Below are 12534 nucleotides of genomic sequence, written 5' to 3'. Positions count from 1 at the left end.
GCTTTTATCTACTGTAAGCCCTTGATGGCATTGATGTTGGTAGCTCTGGTTTATTTCTTGACCACTAAATGTCTTTTATCCTTGGTGATTGTACGTGGAGTCTGACAGAGTTAGAGGTTTCTCTTGACCACCTGTTATCAATCTATCTACGCAGCCCACCGTTACCACCAGGCTAAAGCCAGTGGAGGTCAGGGGGCCCAGAGCAAGTCCTCCAGTGCCCACTCCTCCCGCTCCACCAGCCCAGGACCACATTGGAGAAACGATGGCATCGCACCTTACAAACCCCCTGACAGACGCTCCCTGGAGCCCCTCGCTGCTCCCTGTGCCTCCTCCTGCTCTTCCTCCTCCACACGGTCAGGCCGATCTCAGAGCTCCGCCGTCCACGTTGAGCCCGACTCGGCTGCAGCACGAACTCTCCTCCCACGGCCGCCACGAGACCGCTCAGAGCCCCGACACTTTAATCCTCTCAGGTGAGTCTGTGTGTCTACGCAAGTGTGCGGATAAGTGTGTGATACCATGGTAAGAAATTAATCTCTAAGAAGCATCCTGGCAGGGCAGTTTTTGCTGCTTGCTCTTTTGTGCCCACAGACGGGCAATCAGACAGCACACACCACACACACACACACCAAGAGTGGGCCAAACACACAACAAACACACAAACCAGAGCAGATTTATCTAATCTCAGGTGACATTGCCCTGGTAAATCTGTCTCACACAGCCGCCCTACAGCACCTCCTGGTGGCTACAGGTTTGACATCTACATGTTTGCTCTCTTTCTCTTTTCTCTTCCACTTTCATTCAGCTAATTAGACTATTGACCGTCTATCATGGCAAGGATTCTGAGAGAGCTGTTGCTTCAGCCTTTCTTCTCTTGCCACGGTAAACAGATGGTCTGAATCAGTCTGAAGCCAGCGACAAGTAATACCACACATCAGTCTTCTGTGAAACGCTTCTGAAATGAGATGAAGGAGTCAGGATTGTAACTGTAAGATCTTTACACATGACTCTTTCAGTGGAGATATAAAGACAAGAAAATCTCCTTGAGCCTTTTTATTAAGCTGGAAAAAGCTTCAGTTGGTCACATACCTTCCCAATATGAGACAGCGCAAAGGCGCTATTGTTTAACACAATTAGGAGCTGAATGGTGGTTTACTTTGGCTACAAGCCAGTATGTGGCTCATTTTTGTTTTGAGCAATCACTCAGTCCAGACGTCAAGGCAGCAGCTCATTCAAGTTAACCCTGTGTGGGCGCGCCAGACTAGATGAAGACTAATCTGCAAACTATCCCTGGACAACTGTTCACTGCTAACTAGGGAAGTAGGTCAACAGGTGGACTCCATGTTGGGGAATTTCTATGCCTGAATGTGTACAAATCTAATTTCTGAGGATAACTACAAGTGCGGTGTAATAAAATACCAATTATAAAGGCACAGAATGGGACCTAAATGAAAACAAAACTGTATCTCCATCAACAAAATTCAGAACAAAGGACTGCAGCAGTTTGTCGTGAATCAATTGATTTATCGGTTCATTTTAAAAGCAGCTTATTACACTGTTTATACTGATGTTTTAAATGTTAGAATTAAAGTTTAGCTACAGTTATTGTAATATATTATTTGTAAATGATATGGATAAAGCAGACTGTGGTGCTTTGTGGTTTTATTGTCTACATTTCAGATGTATATGTGAGTAGGTTTTGGGTCATGCAATGTATGGGTGCTGCCTATCATCCACCATCTATCCAGGTTTGTTCTTCCCGTAAGGTCAACTGTGAGCTGATTACCCAGTTAAACCTGCTGGTTCTACTGGTGCGTGACAGTGGAGTGGTGTCTGGTCGGGAAAGGCAGTGTTGTGTGTTGGACTAGAAAATCTATGAGACCTCTAATCCTGCCCCCACTTGTTCTCATCTTCCCTGTAATCCCCCTGACTGTCGCTGTCCACTGTTCCAAGAAACACATGAGCCTTGGCTCAGAAATACTGTCTATGTGCAACAGTTAGAAATACTCACAAATCCTTAAGATTGCACATTATGTGAAATCACATCGTGAAAGATGGACAATATTTGCCCTAAATTTGCTGGTGTCTTGAGAGCTGTGTCGGATTTGCCACCTGTGTAGTGATATGACTGCAAATTGGGAAAAGTTCTGGACTATTTCTTTAAAGTATGTGGCATTATTATGAATGTATTTAACTCTTTCTCCATCCTACATTATAGGAATAAGGAGACAATGTTGCCAGTGACAAGACGTCTGTCTGGAGACAGTGACTCCTCTACAGCCTCCTCTAAGGGTGGAGGAAGTGGAGGAGGAGGAGGAGGGGGACGTCATTCTCTTGGTGGTCCCTCGCGGCGTTCTGGTGAAGAGGTAGTGCTGCTTGTCAATCGCAAGGAAGGGAAGCATATGATTGAGAGGCCTGGAGCTGGAAATAAAACCCCATCTCTACGTCCGTCGCTGCCTCGTACTCGCAGCCAGTCACGGGAACGCTCTACACTCACTCCAATACTCAAACCGAACCCACCGCAGGGATCGTCTGATGGAGCTCGGACGTCTCGCACTGAGAGGGGCCGTTCGCTGGGCAACGAGGGCCCGAGGAGGTTCCACGCTCCTCGTTCTCACAGCCAGAGTAAGGTACCCAGCCGTACTCAGTCCACCGATGCCAGTCCAGGTCCCAGTCTGTCCCACAGAGACCCTCAGCCCCCAGCGTCGGACAGACGAGAGGACCTTCGGCCCAAGCAAACGCTCCCATCCTCTCCCAGAGTGGGTGGTGGGTTCTCCAAGAGGCAGTCGTCCTCGTGTTCAAACTCACCGATTAAAGCAGTTCAGAGCAACAGCAACCCCAGCAAAAAGACTATAACCACCCCTAGACCCCCTGCCCCTCGCTCACCCTCCATAGGTAAAGGCAGACTGCTGCCACCCGTCACCTCAGGAGGGAGACGGTCACCGCACTCATCTCCTCGCAACTCTCATCATCATGCTTCCCGCCCCCCTCGGATCTCACAAGGCGCCCGCTCTGCTGGGCGAGGCCACCACAAGAACTGGTCTGGTCTGGAGCGGCAGGAGCCTGAGGAGGAAGGCCTGGGCTTTGGCTTCCAAATGCTGCCGACGTTAGACCCTCAGAAGGAGCAGGACCTGTATCGCAGCTTTGAGGCCGAGTTTCTGGCCAATACGCAGCAGGTGAAAGGAGTATTTCCAAAAACTCCAGGAGGAGCAGCGCTGCAGGGAGCTGGGACACATCCAGTGCCAGCTATCACTGATCCTAATGTTACTGACTCTGCTTATTCCTCCTCCAACTCCTCCACATCCTCCTTGAATGTGGGGGCAAAGATAGGAAATCTGCCTGACCTCAGAGAATCCAAGAGAACTAACCGTCCCTTCTCAATGGACGACCCGTTGAATTTACTTTACGGGCACAATTTTGGTGGATCACACAGCCAAGGAGAGCCAGAGCACTGGGGCGATCGTAGCGGGGGTCTCAAGAAGCTCCCGGCCATTTCTAGTTCAACAGAGGAAAGTGAAATTCCATCTTCCCTGCCGGGTCTTGGAGACACAGAGTTGATGAATCAGGTCTCCTCGCAGCCTGCGTTCCACTGTAGGAACATGAATGGAGAGCATGGAGGCTGCCCTCCTACAGGGGGCCTCGCATGTCGACAGGGTCAGCTCGGCTGGGGCACACGACCTGAAGGAGACGTTCCTCTGGAAAATCACCAGCCAAACTTACCTTATGACCTGGAAAATGGTGACGGGAGCGATGACCTCCCACCTCCAGAGGCTTGTCCGTCACCTGTGCCCCTCCCCCCCTCTGAGGACTGCTCCTTCCAGGATTCTTCAAGTGAAAGCTCTTCCATGTGCTTCAGCTTGAGCGAGTCCCGCTCCGAGTCCCCACCACCAACTTCACCCTTAACTAATGGGGACGCTGATGGAGAAGTGCTGCAAACAAAGAAACTGCAGAAAAAATCAAACAGTGTAGACTCAATCTCTAAGCACAAACTGGGGGCCAGGTTCAGACCCCGCACTGACAATAGACCAGAAAACAGCCGATCTCGTATCCCCACCCCGGTCAGCTACAGAGACCTGCAGGCTAATGACACTCTCTCCCCCTGTCACACCCCTCCACTGTCCCCCCAGAGCTCTCACCATCCTGGTCGTCCAGCCACATGCAAAAGCCTCCACCAGGCCTTTGCAGACATGATCAATCCTCAGCCCCGTTCTCCTGCCATGGGCAACAAAGACTGCCCCTTTCCTGGACAGTCAGGCAGCCTGGACACTGAAGCTTGGATGTAGCACAAAACTGTTGGATATGGCACAGAGGGTGGTCGTCATGAACTTGAACTACTGTGTAAAAAAAGACTTAAAACTGGGCTATAGACTGTTTCCACTGCATGTTACACACTCCTTCGTTTTCATTTAGTTTCTCCCCTGAATACCTGCAGGGGATTCACGTTGCTTTTTTTGCACTTAAGCCAAAATTATTTATTACCAAAGGAATGGTTTTTAATATTACTGTAAGTTTTAATGTCTGCATGGGGATGCTTTTGCCAATCATAAGATGTGTTTTTCTCCTCTTTTCTTTTTTTTTTTTTGCAAGACACTTGTGAACTTCTCATGGTTGATACTCAAAGATAGAGAGAGAGCATATGTGCTGCCATGTGCCCCCCTGAGGGGCATGGGAAAGTGCCAGGGATTTAAAACTACAACTCTATACTCATTGTAAACACTAAACCGTTAGTCACACGGATTGGCTCCCTCTTGTGGTTTGCCTCTCTGCTTGCCTTGGTAGTCAAAATGCTGGTATGATGACTGCAGTTTCTTTCAGTGTCTCCACATTAGTGGTCTTCATATACGATTCTGTAAACTCATATTCACAGTCAATAATAGGTCACATAGACAAAGGTACCCTTGTCATTCTTCTGACTTTATGAACTACCAATTTCTGTACAGTTACCCGGTGTTATTAACGTTCTATGTCAGCTTTTCACAGTCAATCTGTGTAGTCAAGATAGAAAATATTCGTTTTCGAATGCTTCGTGTGTTAAGATTTTGTTTTAATGCAGTACAACATTTTAACTTTGAAGTGGATTAAGTGTAAAAATATGAGAAGCGGTGAAGGTTCTATTACTTTGTGTCATTGCCACTGAAACAGAGATGTTGAGAGCTCTTCCTCTGACCAAACTGTACTCTAGAATACAATGGGATATATATGTGCAGGAGTCACGTTTTTAGGAGTCTGAATGTGTAAATACATGTGCTCACTGAGGGATGTGGGCACTTTGTACATAAAAAAGCATGGAATATACAGTTTAATGTACATATTCACTGTATTAAGTTCTGTGCTGCCTTAGCTATGCAATATTGGTGTTGAAAATGCCTTGACTATTCCCTTTGCCTTAAAATTTTATTCACAGGTTATTTTTTGAATGTTTTTGCTTAACATCACTGACATCTCTTTGGTAACACTACATTGACTGTCATTTACGTCATTTGCTGTTTATAGTAATGGATATTGAAGAGCTTGGATGTGTGAATGTGGAGAAAAAAAGCGAGGAACTTTGCCAATTTTAATTATAAATCATACTTGACGTTGATGTACAATTCATGACAAGGATATGAAATGAATTCCCTCTGTTGTTTGAGAGCACAGGAAGCCAGATAACCTACTTAGCAGATGGATTTCAAAGACACAAGCTATGGGGACCTCTAGTGGCTCAAGAAAGACGTGTTTTATTCACAGTAAAATTAGATTATCTTGATGCTGTTTCCTTTTCTTGATATGTTTATGAGACATATCCTGGTGCTGATTAGAGCCGTAAGAGCTGTTAACGGTGGCATGATGTGGCGAAGTTCGATGGATGAAGAATGACTTGAGTGTCTGCATGTGTGCAAAGGTGCATGAATAATAGATACTGTAACTGGATATCGAGGTTCCTTTGCGAAGCTCTTGCACAGATGTCATCAATATGAGAGGCCAGTCTCCATCTACAGAGCTTACAGTTCTCTTTTTTGATGTGGACTTTTAAAAATATGTTAGAAAGTTGAAAAGGTTGGAAGTTTGCTGTCTGTGTTCTGCAGAAACCACATAAACACAAGATAAATAAGATAAATAAATGACCATTTGTTTTTAAGATTTGGAATCATTTTGATAAATGTTTCCAACAGAGATGTGTGGAGAGATAAAAGGAAGGAAAAAAAGTTAATAAAATTGTTTTTGCAGGACACTAGCAATGATTAGGTTAAAAAAAGGAGTGTGTATATGTTTGTGTACGTACTGTGTGAGAATATGTACAGAATTGGGGTAAGGAAGGATGTGATGTTGGTTTAATTTATTTATTTATGAAATCGATGCTCAGTGGGCTCGGGTGATATCTGTGTCCCAAGTACTTTAAATAAATAAGTGTTTAGGGGAATCCAAATGAGGCGAGGCATTTGAAGATGTTTGAGTTTGCTCAACAGTGTACTATAAAGAGAATTAATCCATTAGTGATGTGTCCAATTAGTAAGAACTGGAATGATCCTGCAGACGCGCTGAACATATTTCGTCATTTCCCATCATTCAGAAACACAGTAATTTGATTTATTGCTGACTCCTCACTGCTACAAATAATTTATGATGTGTCAGTATTGTTAGAGCTACTTTGGTTGAATATGTATCTGGTTATCAGTTTCACTTGTACAAAAAGATTATTATATGTATCCTAATTATTTTCATTTTGGTTTATTTGAAGACATTTGCGTTTTGAAATCTCTCAGTCATGTAAACTGTGACTTCTTGCAAACACAAAAATACATTTGGTTCTCAGTCATAAAAAATGAGTGATTGTCCGCTAGTTTGCTCTTTGTCCTGCACAACTTTACAAATTTCACTCCTCCGTGTTCTCAATCGGCAAAATCTGAATGTTTGTGATCAGACAGTTTCTTGTTTGCTAATGTCATTTTCACAAAAAACTTCAGTTCAATGTACAGATTGCTTGACATTGTGGGATTTGTGTATATGAAATAGCAATACTGCAACATTTCACTCTTTTTTGAAGTTGAAAGACTGTCAAGTTGTTCTTGTAATAAATATTTTCTTCTGAAATTTATGAATTAGCTCTGATCAATTTTTCATGTGGTCACAGCAGTGTGCAGAGCAGAAGATGTTTGGATTTGGCAGCCGTCCTGCAGTTCCAGTCAAAGACACGCCAGAATGTGAATGTAGATGATGACAGATTATTCTTTATGCACTGTGTGATATACTACATACGGTTTTGTATTTGAAACCAAATTTCATGGTCATAAAATGTAAGATAATGTGTATAATCATCCAAACTGTCTATCTCTTTGTGCAGTCTGACATTCAAATTGTTACCAAAACTCAAGCAAAACTGAACCTCCTTTCAAATGTGTGGAAAAGCTTGCATTGAGCCTACATTTAGAATATTTATTTTTGGTTAAATAACCCAGCTAAAACTAATGTAGTCTAGTCAAAATACCCACATCTGTTCATTTTGTAGTATTCAAGTTTTTTTGAAACTGTTTTAAGGGGTGGTTATTAAAATTTGTGCATCTTCTAGGGCTTTAGTTTATAGTGTCATTTGAATTTTGTCTCACCCTCACAGATGCTTGTGGTGTTTAGTACACACAACTAAATGAATAGATAAAACATAAAAACTTATGATTTCTTCTCAGGCGAATGACTAACACTTTAATAATACCTTTTAATGTATCAGTTCATTTGCAAGAGTTAGTTTTCATTAGCTACCAGATAAACTGAACACATTATCAACCATAATTGCTTCCTACTTTTTCATAATGTTTCAAATTATTGGTACATTTTTGTAAGCCACTGTTTATGTTGCCAACTTTCATCTGTGGATGTTGTGGCCTGCAGCACCCAAACAAAACTAATCTTAGTGCTAAAGACAGTATATATCATTGACAGAGTTGTTCTCATGAGCCCCCTCTCATTGAATGAAGGCTGAAGCTGGCTGGCTGTTGTTATTTTGTGGAGAGACGGAAGTAAATCAAGTGGGAGGGGACCGAACAGGCCATCACAGCTCCTGCTACGCCTGTCACGGTAAGATGTTTGCAGATTTTCTCGGGTCGCGAGTTTAAATTTAACTCCAGAAGGTACGCTAATTCGTTGGGTAAGGTCTGAATTAGGCTGATAGATTAAGAGCTTAACTGTCCCGGCAAAGGCTTCCTTAAGCCCCTACTTAGAAGGTCATGTCTCAGCTTTGCTAGCTGGAGAAGTGACCAGGCGCTAGCTGACACTGACAGGCACACTGCAGCAGGCGGCTAGCATTTAGCATCAGTTTCATTCATCCACCCTAACTACTGCAAACATGCAGGAATGGGCCAATCAACTATGCGTGAGTAACAGATAGATCAGCGTCGATAACTGCATAACTGTCTGCACTAATTTAGCCAACTTTACGTCACCGTTAACTTCATTTTTCACTGTGCTTCTTCTGTACACAGTCGAGCCTGCTATGCTAACGTCATTGTAGCTTGATGCTAACCAGCTAGCGAGCCCTTCCTCTACTTTGTGGCTAAAGTTAGCCGTTTAAGTTGAAGTCAGCTCGGGATAATACTTAAATTGTTTGTTTGTGAACTATTTAAGAGTGCTCTACAAGTTCCGTGTCAGTGTGATACAGTAGTAGCGTAATTTATCGTACAATCGCATCGTAGTTAGCGCTATCGTCTTGTTAGCTACGTCGTCAGCATTAAAGCGTCGTATTTAGTTATCGTGTGGTTAGTTAGCAACCTGTCAGATGTTGACAGTTGCGTGAAACTCGGTAAATAAACAAGTGAAAGCTGTAACTAGTTTGTCGAAGCGGTTTATTGTGGCTAAAAGCAAGTTAGCATTAATAAACGACAGGCCTCATCCATGAATTTAGAATTGGTGTGAAATAACTTAACTACCGGAGCATCACTGACTGCAAGTTTCATTGCAAACAAACGTTGTTGAAAACACAGTTAAACGCTGCTTTATTGTTATTAGCACACTAATAAATCAAATTTTGATAACATTATCTATTATTGACTGTTTTATGTATGGATTTTGAGTTTTTTATATATATATATATCTATATATATATATATATATATATATATATATATATATATTGAACAAAGGCCTTTAAGCAGCACCATCTGATTGAATTGAATGTCTGTCAGATTATTCAGAGCTTTGTGGATTTATAATTAAGTTAGAATGAGGAAGCATGTGTATCATTCAGCGTAGACAAATTCCAGACACTACACTAATATTTGTGTATATAGAGAACATTGTAACCAATACATATTCAGTGCAATACTAAGGTGCATTTATTGTAGTAATAATTCAAATATAAAGAGTGAGCCATAAGGATCTCAAAAGTACCTCCAGTCCATAAGTCAAAACAGTGTAAAGTTTCTGAGTCGACGTTTCGCTGTTTGATTGATATAAAGTTGAGCAGCCTTCCCTCTACCTTGAACACTGTTGCTCAACTTTATAGAGTAAAACGGCTAGTTTTGCTATTTAAATTGTTTTAAGGTGTTTTGCAAAGAGGCACTGGGTCATTTGGATGTCAGGCATTAGGAACAGGAAGTGCACAAAAACATTCAAAGTTGACTTACAGAGAGCTTGTTGTCCTCGTACATGCTGACCAAGGAGAGTCACTTTGAAAGAGGACATATTAGTGCAAAATCCATTGTTTTCTTTGCCAAAAGGTCTCTGCCATTTGTTCAGGAGAAGACCGGAATTCCTTTTATTTTCCTGCGCTTGCACTTCTAGTATTTCCTGTTGCTCTTGTGATGCTCCAAGTTTCCACACAGGAAAAGATTTCAGTCATCTCTCTCACACTCTTAATCTTTTGCAGGAGAATCGACAGTTTGGATCCAAGATGACGGACTCCAAGTATTTCACCACTACCAAGAAAGGTCTGATATCTTACTATCATTAATATATGAGGTAGACTACTTAGCATTAACCTCAATGTGAGGTTGCATTTCTCAGCTTATATGTTTGTTGCTAAGATGGCGCTGGTGAGTGCGGCTCCTACGCACTTCTCCACACTCTACCCTCACATATTTATACATCACAACACTACAAGAGTCACTGTATATTTGAATTCTGTTCTGTAGTCACTTTATTTTTATATTTTACATATATTGTCTCTACCTACGCAGGCTCGTTGTTTTGTGTGCCTTTTTCGTCTCTTTTGCGCTGCTACTTTGTTTTGTGTGTTCAAGCCGGATCAGGTACACAAGACATTTTACTCTGCACTGTACCATGTACCACTGTGTGTAACAAATTGATTTGTTTTGAATAGATATTCAGTCTTTGAGTGTTGGTAGTAGCCGTGCATTGTTGCGCTTTTTGAATTTTGGAACCTAGTCAGCTTGATGTTGCAGAGTTATTATTGCCATCAATTCAAAAGGTTGCTATCCTTGTAAATAACTAAAAGCTGTTTTTTGATTGCAGAAAAATGAAAGTGGAATTTTCCCAATAGCCTGTGAAGCCAAAGGTGTTTATTTAGTGAAAGATCTGAGAGGTCCTTCAGAAATGAATGCCAAGAAGAGCAGCTCTGGTTATTGTAAATCAGATCAGTCATATTTAGAATTAGCTCTCAGGGATGTGCAGTAGCTGTTGCCTTCTATTGTATTTGGATGGTTCCTCTCACACATCCCAGAACCATTGTTGTATGAGAGCCTCGGAGCTCTGTATGTTCCCACATGCAGGACTTAGAAAGTGCAAACAGATAATTATGAATGATGGTGCACAGACTTCTTATGTTTGTTTAGGATAACTTGAGACATAACATGTTTCTTTCAGAATCTACTTTTCCGTGTATCTGCCTTATGCTCTTGTTTACAGTCTGTTGCTAACATCTTGAAGGAGATTGTGAATGATTAACGGTTTACCTTTGCTGGGAAACTCTTCAGTGGGTAGATTCAAATTTAAGTCCAAAATTGACAGTGTACGTGCAGTGTGTGTAATCTGATTGGTGTAGATTTGCACCGAAGTGGTACTGCACTGAAATGTAAACAAATTAAATTGAGGCCCTTTCAGTTCTATATAGAACAAGACAAATGGGTACACAAACACACAAGAAACTCTTTTGATTCCCACGATGGTATACTTTGCTCAATACCTACGCTTTCACTGTAAAGCCTGCATTGTAATAAATTTCAGCAATTCCTGAGCAACTGTTCATTTCAGAGTCTTACAACACGAAGGTATGCCATCATATTGCTAAAATGATATTTAGCGCATTGAGCTGTGTTTTACTGTCTGACAGAGCTCAAAGACAAAATAAACAAGAACGTCAATGTGGGTTTTTGTTTAAGATAGGAATTGGGAAAGAAGCAACAACCATGCTGGTGTGTTTAGATGAAAACTAAAGGTGTAGGGTACTTACTCTAGTCCCAACGTTTACTAGGCTGCTGCAGAAAAAAAACAACTCATACAGTGCAGTGCAGCACTTTCTCCTAAAATCTTAACCCCCACTACCCAGGCAACCAGTCCTACCTTCCTACTCATTCTGTATTTATGAGGGTTTCTGACAGAATAGTGTACATCGTCTCTGTCAGTATATCCACTGTCTGGTTTGTACATTGTGTTGTGGACACTGCTGCACAGCACTGCTTTCTTCTTTGCTATATGCGAAAAGGATTACAAGATGAGTGATTCCCTGTATTCTCTTATGTGTCCAGGGGAGATCTTTGAGCTCAAGGCGGAGCTAAACAGTGATAAGAAAGAGAAGAAGAAGGAGGCTGTAAAGAAGGTCATCGCATCTATGACAGTGGGAAAGGATGTCAGGTGAGACAATGGGAGTAATGTCCGAAACGTCCACAGTAGAATTATGAACTTTGTCTTCCATTTTCAGACAGAAGTCACCTAACAGTTTGTCTCTCCCTCAGTGCACTGTTTCCAGATGTTGTGAACTGCATGCAGACAGACAATCTGGAGCTGAAAAAGCTGGTCTATCTCTACCTGATGAACTACGCCAAGAGTCAGCCCGACATGGCTATCATGGCAGTTAACACCTTTGTGAAGGTAACGCTTATTCTGTCATATGTGAAGAAGCGCTGTGTAATTGTCAGTTTGTATTCTATCATTTAAGTGAAGGAACGTGTACAGTTGGAGCTATAAAAGTGGATGTGCAATCCTCGAGTCCCTTTACGACTTAGGTTCCAAAAAAGATTTTACAAAAAAAAAATCAATGAAAGAATCTGAAAAATGCAAATGTATAAAATAAATTGAACCATTAGGAACTACTCTTGTTATCATAAAATTTTCAACAATGCCCATTCTATAAACAAAAATCTATAAATGTTTGAATAGCACCTCATAATTAGGGCAATAGCAATTGTCTTCTCTGATTTAAACCGACTCACACTTTAAGCAACAGACATGACAGCTGTGAAATACCTCAACAGCAATGACCTCTTAATGTATGTAATTTTCATCTTTACAGAATGCTGATTCAAGCAAATATGAAATGAAATCAAAATGTCTCTCAGATAACGATGTATGATATAGAAGGGAATCAAATTTGACCAAACCTATAACCTC

The 12534-nt window shown here is 41.9% G+C and overlaps 2 protein-coding genes across 4 annotated transcripts in view; both read left to right on the top strand.

The window, feature by feature from the left end:
* The window catches only part of gas2l1 (growth arrest-specific 2 like 1), a 34286-nt gene extending 27211 nt beyond the window's left edge, over nucleotides 1–7075 (top strand). Inside the window, exons 4-5 of the mRNA XM_022198971.2 lie at nucleotides 155–470; nucleotides 2216–7075. Of these exons, the coding sequence (XP_022054663.2) occupies nucleotides 155–470; nucleotides 2216–4280 (2381 nt within the window). The 3' untranslated portion in view covers nucleotides 4281–7075. The remainder of the gene's footprint in view (nucleotides 1–154; nucleotides 471–2215) is intronic.
* Nucleotides 7076–7961: 886 nt separating this feature from the next.
* ap1b1 (adaptor related protein complex 1 subunit beta 1) overlaps nucleotides 7962–12534 on the top strand; it is a 30284-nt gene continuing 25711 nt past the window's right edge. For 2 of the 3 annotated variants that reach the window (XM_022198990.2, XM_022198983.2), the window contains exons 1-4: nucleotides 8230–8344; nucleotides 9836–9896; nucleotides 11673–11778; nucleotides 11880–12015. In XM_022198990.2, coding sequence (XP_022054682.2) covers nucleotides 8318–8344; nucleotides 9836–9896; nucleotides 11673–11778; nucleotides 11880–12015 — 330 coding nt within the window. In that variant the 5' untranslated portion in view covers nucleotides 8230–8317. Of the gene's footprint in view, nucleotides 8050–8229; nucleotides 8345–9835; nucleotides 9897–11672; nucleotides 11779–11879; nucleotides 12016–12534 lie in introns of those variants that run through there. The other variant, XM_022198998.2, reaches the window with a different exon arrangement.

The sequence above is a fragment of the Acanthochromis polyacanthus genome, chromosome 7 (assembly GCF_021347895.1).
Source record: "Acanthochromis polyacanthus isolate Apoly-LR-REF ecotype Palm Island chromosome 7, KAUST_Apoly_ChrSc, whole genome shotgun sequence".
NCBI classification, from domain to species: Eukaryota; Metazoa; Chordata; class Actinopteri; family Pomacentridae; genus Acanthochromis; species Acanthochromis polyacanthus.
The sequence above is the reverse complement of the archived record's forward strand: the minus strand, read 5'-3'. Positions and strand labels throughout refer to the sequence as shown.